The sequence below is a fragment of the Ipomoea nil genome, unplaced genomic scaffold (assembly GCF_001879475.1).
Source record: "Ipomoea nil cultivar Tokyo-kokei standard unplaced genomic scaffold, Asagao_1.1 scaffold0176, whole genome shotgun sequence".
Classification (NCBI taxonomy): domain Eukaryota; kingdom Viridiplantae; phylum Streptophyta; class Magnoliopsida; order Solanales; family Convolvulaceae; genus Ipomoea; species Ipomoea nil.
Window position 1 is genome coordinate 2,458,768 of NW_017616604.1, and position 15,446 is coordinate 2,474,213.

General features: G+C 37.4%; 1 protein-coding gene across 2 annotated transcripts; it reads left to right on the top strand.

Moving 5' to 3' along the window:
- Window positions 1-290: 290 nt before the first annotated feature.
- Window positions 291-2,673, top strand: LOC109177340 (eukaryotic translation initiation factor 5A-1/2-like). Of its 2 annotated transcripts, XR_002053571.1 has the most exons (6): window positions 291-477; window positions 1,491-1,613; window positions 1,722-1,778; window positions 2,074-2,148; window positions 2,256-2,422; window positions 2,465-2,670. XR_002053571.1 is itself a non-coding variant. In XM_019326669.1 (5 exons), exons 1-5 carry the CDS (start codon window positions 358-360, stop codon window positions 2,358-2,360), a joined length of 480 nt encoding a protein of 159 aa, XP_019182214.1. In that variant the 5' UTR covers window positions 291-357; the 3' UTR covers window positions 2,361-2,673. The 2 variants fall into 2 exon arrangements, 1 of the variants encoding a protein (XP_019182214.1); XM_019326669.1 differs by having other exon boundaries at window positions 2,256-2,673.
- The last annotated feature ends 12,773 nt before the right edge of the window (window positions 2,674-15,446 follow it).

The window sequence follows — 15,446 nt, forward strand, 5'->3', positions numbered from 1 at the left end:
AAGTGGCCCTAGTTGTTAGAATGATGAGGAAGAATGATGTTTGGGGGTGAAGGAGTCGCACACTTATTTAAAATAATAAGGATAAAGATGAAAAAAATTAAAAACTACTAACTTATTTTTTAAACTTTACATAAAATAACGATTAAAAATAAGGTATTATTTTATAATTTTGTTGTAGTACGCGGCAAAAAGAAAAAGAATGAATTAACAAATTTGCAAACTTGGGTACTAGACATGAAGTTGTCAAATTTTTATTATTTTATAATTTTGTTGTAGTCATTATCTCAAAGCAGTCATTTTCTTTTTTCCAAACTCCTATAGAGAGAGTGACAGGTTGTAGAGAGAAAGCTATCGGCCATGTCTGACGAGCACCATTTCGAGTCGAAGGCAGATGCAGGGGCATCCAAGACCTTCCCGCAGCAAGCTGGTACCATCCGAAAGAATGGCTACCTAGTCATCAAATCTCGCCCTTGCAAGGTCTTCTTCTTCCTTACATCTATCTGTAGATATGCATATTGACTCTGGTAGATGATCTCTCCGGATTTTATGAATGTCTGCTCTCTATTTTGAATGGGTCTTTGTCTAAATTCGAGATCTAGATGTATATGATTTGTTTGTGCGCATGTGTTTATGTGTATAATCTATCTGTGATTTTATTGTAATGGAGGTAACAGTAGAATTTTTGTTGATTATCTCATCATCGGGACTGGAATGGTCTCGATTCAATGGTAGTTTAGCACTTCAATTTTGAGTCTTAGTGATTGCTTTTGGTACATAGTGCTGTTTTTCTCTGCCATTAGCTGTTAGGCAATATGGGGTTATGAATTAGCCACAGGGAAATGATGGGTGACCTCAATTTTGGTTCTTAGCCCCTCAGATAACACTCTTTTGAACCTACTTTCAAAAATGATCTGCCATGTTGGATGCATTGTATTTTAGATTTGACCACTAGAGCAAAGACTTATATTTAGTGAAAAGTGGTGTTTCACATTCAGGTAAAAAAAATTGTGCAAGTATGCTTTTTTATTAAGGCTATACTTGATTGTGAATGTTGTTAGCCCAGATGTGTCAAATCAATGTATTTCAATATTAAGCTTTACTTTTTTAGTTAAAAATTGTATGTTATTGTAATGAATTTCTCAGGCTTTGGAGCTGCCAACTAGCAATATTGGTCCTTAATTTTTGATAGACATTACTTCTTTTAGTTGACATTCTTAAATGAAGCGTTCATTAATCATTTTCTTCTACTTAACTATCATTTTCTAATCAAAGATGTGAATGCAGGAGAAATTTTGATATTCAAAGCTGGAAGACACTTTAATATGACTGTAGCGCAGGCTGTTCTTTTTGTTAATAAAAAATCTATTATAGGTTTCACTGTTTTGTTTTTGGGTAACTTGGAAAACTGTAGCTCCTTAATTTATTGGTCTACTTTTCTGCTGTGGGTTGCCTAGTTCTGTTAAAGAGGATTTTGACTTTTTTGTGAATAGGTTGTTGAGGTCTCCACTTCAAAAACCGGCAAGCATGGGCATGCTAAGTGTCACTTTGTGGCAATTGATATTTTCAATGGGAAGAAACTTGAAGATATTGTTCCTTCTTCTCACAATTGTGATGTAATTCAATTTTGGCCTTTTTCTATTTTTATTCGTTTTTGCTTTTGTATATTGTATATTTTATGCTTTAAGTTTGATTTCTCGTGTATGCCTACTTTTTTTCATCAGGTTCCTCATGTTAATCGCACCGACTACCAGCTGATTGACATCTCGGAAGATGGTTTTGTAAGTTGCCTACTCAAATTCATATCTGAAAATTTTAAATAAGACTGGTTTTATTAACAAAATGGGAAAATCTATGGGTCCTAATTTGGAAGTCGGTGAGGGTTGATGACTTTTTTTCTAACTCACTACCATTCCTCTCAACATAAATACTACATTGAATCTAAATCTCGTAACAAATGCCAAGGCAATTTTTCATTCTTTCACCTTTTAAGTTTGGAACGGGATAGCTTTTTCTATTATTTTCTTCTTGTACTTAGCTCAGATTTAGGAATTTGGGAATGCTGCATTGTTTTAGGTGTCTCTTCTTACCGAAAACGGGAACACCAAAGATGACTTGAGGCTTCCCACCGATGAAGCTCTGCTTGGCCAGGTAATTGATTGTAACAAAACAGGAATAGTAAACTAAAACTGATTTTCTCATATGTATTAATGTTTGCTTGTTACTGCAATTGATGATTGGCATCTACTTGTGCACAGATTAAAGGTGGATTTGATGAAGGAAAGGATCTTATTTTGACTGTTATGTCTGCAATGGGAGAAGAGCAGATTTGTACGGTGAAAGACATTGGTAAAACTAATTAAGTCGCATGATTTCCAACCCTATCGAAAGCATATCTCTCAAGCGAACCGTTCTCAGAAGAAAGTTTAGCTTCATATCTCTTAAGCGAACCGTTCCCTAAAGAAAGTTTAGCGAGACAGTGAGCTTGAGATTTGCAGCAGCAGGGATGGAGATTTTACTCTTTTTGGTTATGTTTTATTTCTGTGCTCAACTGTTGCAATTTTTTTTGGTGAGGAAAGAGAGGTTGAGCCTCAACTATCTAACTCTGCAGTTAAATTCAATCTTATGTGCATGATTCCTTCCTTCCCTTATGAAGAAAATGGCATTATGAAAGAATCTCCTTGTGATTTTTGTCTCTAATGCAAAGGTTGATTTAGAATAGGTCTTGTGTGTCTTTTATGCTCATCAGATTATAATTGTTCTTATATTATATTTTAAGGAAAATTGATGCTTATTGACATGGCACTACAATGTTTGTTTTTTTGCGTCGAGTATTGTGGGGACAATATTCGGTATAAATTCAAAAGCACAAAATAGGGATAATATTCGGTATTAGCTCTTGAGAGCCCTAGAGAGAAAATTCTAGAGAGAAGAGTGGTGCTGTCCCTTTTTTAACACTCCCCCTCAGCACTGACTCTTCTCGGTCATCCAAAGCTGTTTTCTTCAATCTGCAAATTTTGTAGGAGCCAAGCCTTTCGTGAAAATATCGACTACTTGATCATCTGTCTTGACCGAATCTCGATTTTGCCTTGTAACACCTCCTCCCTCAGGAAATGATAATGAACTTCTACATGTTTGGTCCTCGCGTGGAATACCAGGTTCTCTGCCATCCGAATAGCTGATATATTATCACAATGAAGTATCACTGGATAGTCACTAGGCTGATGCAGAGGTACTTGAGTAAGCAAATGTGGAGGAGAGGTACTTGAGTAAGCAAATGTGGAGGTACTGGGTTATATTTAGTGTAAAAAGCATGGTGTCACATGCTTATATTTAGTGCAAAAGACAGGTGTCGATTGATATAAATGGCTTTTTTATTTTTTTTTAATATATAAATATACTTAAACTACTATAATAATATAAGATATACATGATACATCAAAACAAAACAAATACAAAAATGTCAAAACAAAACAAATACAAAAATGTCAAATTTGATTCCTTCTACAATGGGTCATTGATTCTGAAGCAAGTGATCATATATCAGGTAATCTCAGTATTTTTTCAAATATCATTCCTTTAAATATGGTACTACGGCTACCTTAGCATATGGTTCGTACACCTCTATTTTGGGTAAAGGCAATGTTAGTGTCAGTCTTCCATTCAATTTACTGTCAATATGTCAAATTACCCGAAACCTAAATTGTTGTGTTATGCTCTTTCATGGTTATTGTTTTTTTGTTTTGTTTTGTTTTTTTTTTTCAGGATCTCTTGATGAAGAAGATTATTGGTAAAGGGAAGAAAACTGGTGGATTGCATGTGTTAGAACAACTTTCTCAATTTTATGAAGTGTTTCGACCGGTTTATTGGGCAGTACGTTTTCTTTTCTATTACATTGTCGGCATAGTCACCCACATTTGCCTATCTTAAAGAAGTTATGTCCGGCCCGGTCCGGGGTTAGAATCTTTATCTATCTTTTAATGTGAGTCATATGAACTTACTAAACATTGTCGGGTATCTTACTCTCCTAGAGTCAATAATAGGATAGAGTATTTATTCCAGTTTGATTCATTCCGATGTATGCATGTGGTTGATGAGGGCTTTGTCAAGTTGGTTAAAGTTTTCCTTTCATAAAGGGATTTTTTTATTTTTATAAGTGTAATCTCAACCTAAATTAACGATGAAAGAGATAAATACAATAATACGATGGATAATTTAGGGTCGGTCAATGAATGTATAATTAAGTGTGAGTTCAGCTTAGAAAAAAAAATAGTCATTTAATCCCAATGATAAATCTCTTAAAGTGGTTTGGTTGTTGTACGTGCTTCCAGCTTGAGGGGTATCAAATTGATCCAAAATGATGTTCTTCTGCTTTTGATGATTCCATTTTCACTACGCAACTTCCCTTGTGAATAGCTATTTCTCTTTTTTATGTGATGTTTTGCCTTCAAACATATGATTTACTTCCACCGAAAAAAGAAAAGAAAGGAAAAAAAAATTAAACAACAAGGCCAATAAGCCCAAAGAAAGAGAGCCCGCAAATTATGCCATGGAATCATGTTCACTGAGAATGGTGACACAAGGCAAAACAACGTCGTTTTTAGGCAAAAAAAAAAAAAATCGTGGATGTGGAGTTAACGGCGCGCGTTTGATCAAATTATGAATTTTCTGTTATGAGATTATGAATTTTATGAAAATTCATAATCTCATAACAGAAAATTCATAATCGCATAACAGAAAATTCATAATCTCACAACTGAAAATTCATAATCTCATAACAGAAAATTCATAATCTTATAACAGAAAATTCATAATCTCATGGTTCCAAAGTGAATGTGTAGGCATGGTTCCAAAGTGAGTGTGCAGGCATGGATTCATAATTTATGAATGTCCGTGATTTCGGACGGGAATATGTAGGCATGGTTCCAAAGTGAATGTGCAGGCATGAATTCATAATTTATGAATGTCCGAAATTATGAATGTAATGAAAATTCATAATCTCATAACAGAAAATTCATAATCGCATAACAGAAAATTCATAATCTCATAACTGAAAATTCATAATCTCATAACAGAAAATTCATAATCTTATAACAGAAAATTCATAATCTCATGGTTCCAAAGTGAATGTGTAGGCATGGTTCCAAAGTGAATGTGCAGGCATGGATTCATAATTTATGAATGTCCGTGATTTCGGACGGGAATGTGTAGGCATGGTTCCAAAGTGAATGTGCAGGCATGAATTCATAATTTATGAATGTCCGAAATCTTTGTTCACCTCAAATTAAAGTGAAACCACAAAATGTGAAAATAAAGAAGAAAAGTCACGCAATTAATTAAGAAAAAAAAAAAATAACGGTGTACTAACACCGTTGGAACCGTGTTCACCATGAATGGTGAACACGGTTCCATGGCATAACGTCCCAAGAGAGCCTAGCCTTTCTAATTCACTACTCACTAGTTAACATAATGATTTACCCTGAAATGAAAGTAAGTTTGACAATATTCAGTTCACAACTCTCTAAAAACTGGATTTATGTAGTAACAAAATACCTGTCATAGTGTATATATATATATAGTCCGCATCGGCCCTGGGCATAACTGCCAAGGGCCAGTGCACATTGAGTCCCCAAAAATTGGGAGTCGAATTGTTTTATATATAGAGAGAGCTGATGTAATGCATGGAAATTTGGGCCATTTTGTTATTTATTAATTGCTTCAATCAAGGCTAAATTTTGGCCAATTACATTAACTTAAAAAAAAAAGGAAAGTATGTATACAATATATTCTCTGATTCTCTATTCCCTAATCTCTACTAGTGTATTCAATCATGACTTTTGTAGAGTTTTAAAAACTTTTAAAATGATAGATTTTAATAAACTTTGATTGACTTTCATAGAGTCGTTCAAAACTTTTTAAAACTTTATAAGACTCTATAAAAGTCTATATAAAAAACATTCATAGACTTTTATCAACTTTTTATTTTAAAAAGTCTACAAAAGTCATTGAAATTCTAAATTGAATACATCCTTACAAACTTTTAATAATTTTGATTCTTATCATTTATAATTTTATTACAAAACATTTATAATATATCATAAAATTCTTCTTATTATATATTTCTTCACTCACAACAACATTCTCAACATTATTATTTTTATCCATAGTATGCTAAGACTTATATGCTAATTACTTATATATATATTATTAATAAACATCAACAAAAAAAAAAACTATTTCATTAGAAATTCATAACAATATTGAACAATAAAATTTATAATAAAAGAATTGATCAAATAAAATATTTAAAAGTCTTAATCGAATACCACACGACTTTTAAAGACTCTTTAAAAATCTTGATTGAATACCGCCTAACTTTTACAGACTCTCTAAAAGTTTAAATTGAATACCTCTAAACTTTTAAAGTTCATAAAAGTCTTTAAAACTCTACAAAGTCATGATTGAATACACCCCCCCCCCCCTAAGTATTTGACAAACTAGTATAGCACTCGTGCAATGCATGGATAGTAACATATATTCAATAATTATATTATTTATTAAATTTAAATAATGTAAATAAATAAATAAATACTCAAAATATTATATAATATTTTAAAATATCTTATTATGATAAAGTATGTATAATACCTAATATCAAATTTTGCTTTATAATGATTTAGTGTTGGAATTAATTTTTTTTTTAAAAAAAAAGACCATATGCACATCACTTGTCAAACTACAAAAATATCATGAGCATACAAAGAGAACTATACCAAAAAATCACACAGAGTAGACCTAACTTGTGCGTATTTATAAGCAAGTTAAGGGACATCTAAAAGCTATAGTGCAAAGTGACTTTGTTAAACACATTTTGAATTTAAAAATTTTAATTAAATGCAGTCAGCACAACAAATAATGTATTTGGCTACCCAAAAGTATTAGAATTTGCATATACTAAACTATTACACTAAATATAATGTAATATTAGTAAGTGAAGGCTATGTATATTTTTTAAGGTTTCTTTTTTGAGAAAAAAAAAAAGAAACCTTTGGGCGTTTGGTTCAGGTTATATAAGATAACCAGGGGAATGTGACATTCCAAAACCCACATTCCTATGTTTGGTTCATATTATCTTAGGGAATATAACATTCCCAAGGAATGTCACATTCCCTCCACATAGGATTTTGAAGGGATGTGAGGATAACAAATTATTGTGTGGATCGTGGTCTACATAGTGTTATGTGGACCATAATAAAATGTACAATATTATTTTTGTAGCATTATTTTTGAAGTGTGTTGTAGCATTATTTTTGGGATCAAATCAATTTCAATATTTTTCATTATACTGCCGTGGCTCTTCAGTTCCTATATTGCTAGAGTTTCCTCCATCGCTGCAACGCAAGGGTTAGGCGGACTCCTCCAGTTTTTGCGAGCGCGCTCTTCTCCGGTGCCGGTCTGTACGTGTCGTCCAGGCAGTTGATCTACATGGCGTCGGAAGGGGAGTTCTTCCGGTTCCACTCAAGGTATTTCGAGTTCCATATCTTTTTTTGTGTGGGTTTCCGGTTTTCGACATGGGTTTTAAATATATTTCTGGTATTTTTGGTATGGAATCAATTGTCAATATATTTCTCTCACCCCTTGCCGTGTATCTTCAGTTTCTCTTCTATCAGACGGTTCTGCGCTCAGCGACGCAAGGAAGGCGGCCTCCTCCGTTTTGGCTAGCTCATCCCTCTCCGGTGCCGGTCTGTCCGTTTAGTGATTGAAGTTAGTGATTGAATTATGGATTTCATGATTTATCTGAGGGGGTTTAATTGTAGGGAGTGGAGAAGTTGATAGCCTCGAGGATGATATTGTCCGGATCGAATAGAAGAATTCACTCTGTTCATCGCCATTCTGGCATGGTACTGCCGTTTTTTCTTCTTTTACTCTTTGTTCTGTATTAATATTAATCGCGGATGCACACACATATATAAATAGATATAATATTAACATCAAGAATAACCTATTTATTTAAATTAACTTAATTCTAATTTTTATATTGACGTTGTTGGTTTCAACTTTGATACACTACTATTTTGTGTAAAAGAATATGTTTTCTTTTGTGTTTGATGATGTTTGGGGATTTGGTTTTTGTCAACTTTTGGCTCTGTATTTTCATTAATGAAGGTAACTCTAAGAAAAATTTTGGGCACATTGCATTTAGATGTCCTGTGATTTTGTCATCCTTGTCTATTCAATTGAATGAGAGTGCATATACATGGTATCCATCCTTTTTACTCATGATTAGCGATAATCAAGGGAGGTTGTTAGCTCACTCCCCTCCCTTCCATTCATATGAATGTGGCTGTGTTCTCAGTGTGTATATAGATGTACAGAACACTAGTGGAAGTACAGTTAAATAAAAGATAATCATCTCTCTCTCCCGCTCTCTAAGTTTTTCACTCATTTTTTACTGGGAATTCATTCTCCTGTCCTTACAGTGACGGAACTGTAATTAGCACACGCCATTGCATACAAATGCACACACCGACGTACATAATTATTCTGGACAAAACCAAAGCCAATTCAATACACCCAGTCTCATGCACACACCAAAATCTCTGTATGCACAGACCTAATTTACAGCCCACCAAACCACCCCACATCTACGCCTAGTCCACTTATTTCGCATTATTTAAACACATTTTAAGCAAAAACAAAACATGCGTGGATTCAATCTCCATCCAAATAACAACTTTGCTAATTATATAACAATTAAAATCCCAAAACGTTAACATGATGGCATTCTTAAGACTGCAACTCAACCACTTGCACAGGCAGTTACATGGCAATGCACACACCCCCATGCATAATAATTCTGCCCCATACCACAATCCGTTCCGTCATCAGTTGCTTCATTGGGGCCTGGATCGCACAGACCAATAAAATATTTTATATATTTTTATAAATAATTGAATACGTCATGACAATCACGCACACACCGAATTAAAATTCATAAATCATACATCATATAGAAATTCGTTTTAATAATACGCACACAGCCGTTGCACACACCTAAACACATACACGCACAGACCAGTGCAGATTGAACCTACGGTGCATTGTAAAACAATTAATAATACTCTTGCTGTCTTTTTTTCATTCAAAACAAACTACAAATATCAATCCCAACAACAGCCATGCACATAGCATTGTTAATAAACAACTTCGGTACCTAATAAAAACCTAACACTAGGTATCTTTTTAATCTTCACTGTTATAAATAAAAACTACGTCATGAATTAGAATACACATTTGATTATAGTTTCTGTAACAATTATTAAACCTGAACCAAAATATGCACACGTAACTTACACGCACACACCACCATTAAATATAACTCTAGTTGACGAATAAAAAAACCAGCACTTCCACTTTTTAAATCTTTTTCTTGACAAACAACCCACCAACATGACTTCACGCACACACCAAATACTTATCTGGGTTTTTAAATACCAAAAAATAAAAATAAAAATAAAAATCAAATCTCCCATCCATTCAATTTGCACATGTCAAAGCACATATACGCACACACCACCGTAATATATGCCACATGTTGGGGGAGAATTAAAGTTTTTGCACTATTTAATTCTTTTCCTTCAAAAAAAGTCGGCGACATGTATTAATGCACACACCTACTAATCATGTTCAAAGCAAAAAAAAAAAAAAAAAAAACCTTCAGAGCCACAGACTAGTAAATATGCACATGCCAAATACCTAACACGCGCACACCACCGTTATAGATACCTCTTGTTAACAAATAAAAACAACAAGTCCTTCCAATTTTAAAAACATCCAACCAACATGAACTCACGTACACACCAAATATTAATCTCGGGTTTTAAAATTAAAAAATTTAAAAAGTAAAACCCCCATCCATTCAATTTGCACACGCCAAAACACATATACGCATACACTACCGTAATATACGCCACATATCGGAAACAAAAAAAAAAAAAACAAAAAAAAAACCCCAATTTCACTATTTAAGTCTTTTTCTCAAAAACAAACCCACAACGTATACTAACGCAAACACCAACTAATAATCTTGAAAACCCTAAAAAAATTGCAAAGAACCAAGTTCATACAAAATGCACACACCATCGATCTTACTCGCACACACCGCTGTAATATACGCCACATGACAAAAAAAAAAAAAAAAAAAAAAAAAAAAAAAAAAAAAACCTGTTGCACTGTTTAAGTCTTTTTTCCCAAAAACAAACCCACAACGTATACTAACGCACACACCAACTAATAATCTTGAAAACCTTAAAAAAATTGCATAGGACCAAGTCCATACAAAATGCACACGCCATCGATCTTACTCGCACACACCACGGTAAAGAATTAGCAAAAAAAAAATTAATTACAGTTGCACGTACATTTACTATCCATTTGCAAGCTCTGAATTGATGTCGTATTCAGCCTACTCTATGCACATTATCTCTTCAACAGCTCTATACACATGTTATAACTAGTTGTTGCCATTTATATTGTCCCTAATATCAAGCTAATGATTTCAATTTGATTCTCACCAAATTTAAACACATGACTACAATTACTTGTTTATCCTTCTAGTTTAAATATATCCTTAATTAATTTACATTTCTCTTTCAATCTTAACCATTTATTAACAATGAATTAATGGATGTGATTAGATCTCATGATCTCATGCATCATAGGGGTCTCACTGGATTCGCACCTTAGCGGTTCTAGTGAGACTACCATGATATATGAGATCATGAGATCTCATCACATCCATTAACACATTCCCAATGGATGGTTGAGATTGAAAGATTCCTTTAAACTAATTAAGGACATTTTGAAAACATAAGGATTAAAAAGTAATTCTAGTATTGAGTTTATTTTTGGTTAGGATTAAATTGAAATTTTAAGCATAATATTAGGTGAAATATTAAAGGTAACAACTAGTAATAATTTGTATTGAGAGCTGAGAAAAAATTCAACGTGTCTAAAGTATGTAATGAGTTTATAGTTGATTATGTACGACGGTGTGTGCGTGTGTGTAGCATGGCGTGTAGAAATCTTATGAATGAGTTTTTTTTTTAATTTATTTTTGTGTAATTTGAAGAAAATAGTTTATATGTGTGTGCGTCAATTCATATATATAGTTTGTTTTTAAAGAATAAGATTGTAAGAGTACTACGTATTTTTTTTTTAATTTTATTTTATTTGGATACCGGAGTTGAAATTACGGTGGTGTGTGCGAATATGTACTTTGGCATGTGCAAAGTTTAGGGATGGGGGCATTGCGATTTACAAAAAAAAAAAAAACGAACATTAATAATATGTGTGTGCATGACTTTTTGTTTATGTTTTGTTATTAAGAAAACAATTGTAAGTGTACTATTTCTTGGTTGGTTTTATGCACCGGAGTGGTAATGTACGGTGGTGTGTGCATATATGTGCAACAGCGGGTGACGGTGTTATTATAATTTTGTATTTATTCGTGGAATTTGAGTTTTGGATAAAAGTAATTGTTACTAAGTGTGACCATGAATGATCCACGTTTTTTGATATACTAAAACTTAATTTAAGAATGCAGAAGCAATGTAAAAAATTATTTTACGTTGGTGTGTGCGTGTATGTGAGCTGGCGTGTGCAAATTCTATGGATGAGATTTTTTTTTTTTTTTTTTGCTTTTTTTTTTTTAACGCAAATATTTAATATGTATGTGCGTGAATTCATGTTGTTAGTTTGTTTTTAAAGAAGAAGATTGTAAGAGTACTATGTGTTGTTTATTTTTTTTGGTTCACCATGTTAGAGTCTTAATATTATTATGTGGTTGTGCTGAGTCTTGCTTGTACATAGCCTAGAGTTTAGGAAGCTCTTTAGAGTTCTCTTGTTTTAGGACTCTTGGTTTTACAGTTTCAATCAATTAATTCTTTCCCCGTAACTTCATCTCGTATCAGCCTAATTCTTACCGATCCTAAGCCATGTCGACACATTCATCAGAACGTACGAACAGTGCTGCCAATCTTCCCTCCCCGATCACCACAAACAACTTAACATCCGCTCACCACTTCATCTCCCTAAAACTTACAAACAGAAATTTTTTATTTTGGCGCACACAAATCGTACCGTTCCTACGTGGGCAAGGGCTCATCGGTTACGTTGAGGGTGACATCCCGTGTCCACCCGCCACCATCGCAGCGGCCCCCTCCGGTGATGGCTCCAGCAGCTCGTCTCCATCACCGCTCTCGAATTCGGCTCACGCGCAATGGACACAACAGGATCAATCGATCCTCAGTCTCCTCGTCTCCTCCCTCTCGGATGAATGCATGCATTTGGCGGTTGGCCGTGAGACTTCCAGGGACGTGTGGCTGTCCATCACTGTCGCGCTTGGCTCATCAACGCGTGCCCGGTGTCTAAACCTTCTCGGTCAATTCCAATCTCTCCGACAAGGAGACAGTTCGGCGGCCGAGTACTTGGGTCGTGCGCAGCTTCTGGTCGAACAACTCTCGCAAGCAGGTAGGCCTATGTCCCTCGACGAACAAAATTTATATGTGTTCAGGGGATTGAGGCCGGAATTCAGAGCGGTGGCGGCGTCTCTCACGGTTACGGGATCGCCGGTGACCATCCCTCAACTCGCGGACTTCCTCCAGGCGCAGGAGTTCATTTATGCAGACGAGTTCCTCCCGGTCGATCAGCATCGGAACTCCTCTCCAGTCGCCATGTACGCCGGGCAGGGCCAGAACCGCCGGCAGAACAGCAATGGCGGTGGCCGTGGGCAGCATCGCGGCCGCGGGCAGAACAGAGGACGCGGCGGCCGGGGGCAGAATCGCGGAGGTGGTGGTGGTTCCCCTCGCTGTCAGATATGCAGGTGTCATGGACATACCGCCGTGTATTGCTCCAAGAGATACAACACCCAGCCGCCGGCACCACCGCAGGCCCACGTTGCGACCACCGGAGACGACGGGGCAGGTTCTGCGTCGGAGACGTGGTTCCCGGACACCGGTGCAACTGCACACGCCACACCGGACTCCGGGATGATCGGCCAGGCCGAGGAGTACACTGGAGGCGATGTCCTTCGGGTTGGAAACGGTACAGGTTTGGGAATTTCCTCTGTTGGACATGCATCTATTCCGTCGGTTTCTAAAAATTTAAAACTCTCAAATATTCTGCATGTCCCGAAATTGTTTGTTCCCCTTCTTTCTGTTCATCGTTTTACAAGTGATAATGCAGTGTTTTTTGAATTTCACAATACTTATTTTGTTGTTAAGGATTCAATTACCAAGGAGGTACTTCTTAAGGGTCCCAGTACGGATGGCCTGTACAAACTGTCAATTCCGCGATCTCACGTTGCTTTCCTGAGTTCCCGGGCATCTCCCAATATTTGGCATCAGCGGTTGGGTCATCCACACTCAAAAGTGCTCCAGAAAATACTACCACAGTGTCCAGTCACCACAAGTCGTTCCAGTTCGTCTGAATTATGTTCCGCTTGCCAACTCGGCAAATCTTCCCGATTCCCATTAGATAGGGTTTCTTTTATTTCAAATAATGTACTGGACCTTGTATACACGGACATTTGGGGGCCGTCACCTGTTATTTCGGTGAGCGGCTTCAAGTATTTCGTTTTATTCGTGGATGATTATTCACGATTCTGCTAGTTTTACCCACTTCGGCTAAAATAAGATATTTATAGTGTTTTTCATTCTTTTCGGGTCATGGTAGAACGTCAGTTCTCACGTTCTATCAAGGCAATACAGTCAGATTTAGGCGGTGAATATCGCCGTCTGCACAATGTCTTTGAGTCGTTGGGTATAGTACATCGCCAATCGTGTGCCTATACCCACGAGCAAAATGGGCGCGTAGAACGTCGCAATCGGCACATTGTCGAGACGGGTCTCGCTTTATTAGCCGAAGGGTCTGTTCCTATTAAACACTGGGACTCAGCCTTTGAAACAGCCACTTATCTAATCAATCGGCTACCATGCTCCGCACTCAAGTTTGAAAGCCCTCACTACCGACTATACAAAACCACACCTTCATACACTTTCATAAGAGTCTATGGGTGTCGTTGCTTTCCCTACCTACGCCCATACAACAAACACAAAATTGAGTTTCGGTCAACCCCATGTGTTTTCCTAGGGTACCCCCCGTCCTTTAGAGGTTACAGATGCATGGACCTCAGCACAGGAAAAACCTTTATCTGTAGACATGTCCGTTTTGATGAAAATATATTTCCTTTTGCCACAAGTACAGGTAATCCAGAAGTCGTGCACCAAGCCGATATACCATGGGCTTCTGGTCCTATTGTGTCACAGGCTGGACCTCCCACACCGCCGGCTGCACCCTTGGATGTTGATCATCCTCCCTTAGCCATTGAGGCACCACCAGCTGCACCCAAGCACGGCCGTGGTCGCCCAAGGAAGAACCCCCCGCAACCATAACAACCACAGCAACCGCAAGAGCATGGCCATATCATGCGGCTACGACGTATGACAAGGGGTGCAGATGAACAGTTTCAAGCTCTCACGGCGTCTGTGGATCCAACTTGCTATACGCAGGCCGTGGGGCACTCACAATGGCGAGAGGCAATGGACCAAGAGTTCAACGCCCTGATTCACAACGAGACCTGGCAACTTGTCCCGGCTCGACCAGACATGAATGTAATCAGGTGTAAGTGGGTGTATCGCACCAAACGCAAGGCAGACGGCACCATAGAGCGCTACAAGGCGCGCTTGGTAGCCAAAGGTTTCAATCAAGTCGCTGGAGAGGACTTTTTTGATACATACAGTCCTGTGGTCAAACCGACTACAGTACGCTTGCTCCTGTCCTTCGCCGTTTCACGCAATTGGACCCTCCGCCAACTCGACGTCCATAACGCCTTTTTAAATGGGCGCTTGGCTGAAACCGTGTACATGCGGCAGCCACCGGGCTATGAAGATCCTCTACATCCGGATCATGTGTGCCACCTGCGGCGGTCTCTATATGGCTTGAAACAGGCACCACGAGCCTGGTTCAAGCGTCTGTATGATTTTCTAATCTCTACAGGATTCAAGTCGTCAAAGACTGACGTATCGCTGTTCCACTACACCACTGGGACGTCACGGGTCTTCTTACTTGTCTACGTGGATGATATCATCCTTATGGGCGATGACGCTGCACTCATCGACACAGTGTTACACCGCTTGAGTACCACGTTCAAGATCCGGGATCTCGGCGTACCAAGCTTCTTTTTGGGCATTGAGACCATTCCGATAGAAGGCGGGCTTCTGCTGTCTCAACGGCGTTATATGAGTGATCTCCTGAAGCGCGCAGGCATGACTGACTGCAAGCCTCTGGCTACTCCAGCTGCTCTTACACAGCCTGTAACACCATCCACAGAGGACTTTGACAACCCCACTCAGTATCGCCGCCTAGTTGGAGCGCTCCAGTACCTGACG

What these genes read in the sequence shown, in the direction of transcription:
- LOC109177340 (XM_019326669.1), top strand. Translation starts at nt 358, where the DNA reads ATGTCTGACGAGCACCATTTCGAGTCGAAGGCAGATGCAGGGGCATCC. An exon ending in TCAAATCTCGCCCTTGCAAG is followed by an intron (nt 478 to 1,490) that starts GTCTTCTTCTTC and finishes TTTTGTGAATAG; the next exon opens with GTTGTTGAGGTCTCCACTTC. An exon ending in ATGAAGCTCTGCTTGGCCAG is followed by an intron (nt 2,149 to 2,255) that starts GTAATTGATTGT and finishes ACTTGTGCACAG; the next exon opens with ATTAAAGGTGGATTTGATGA.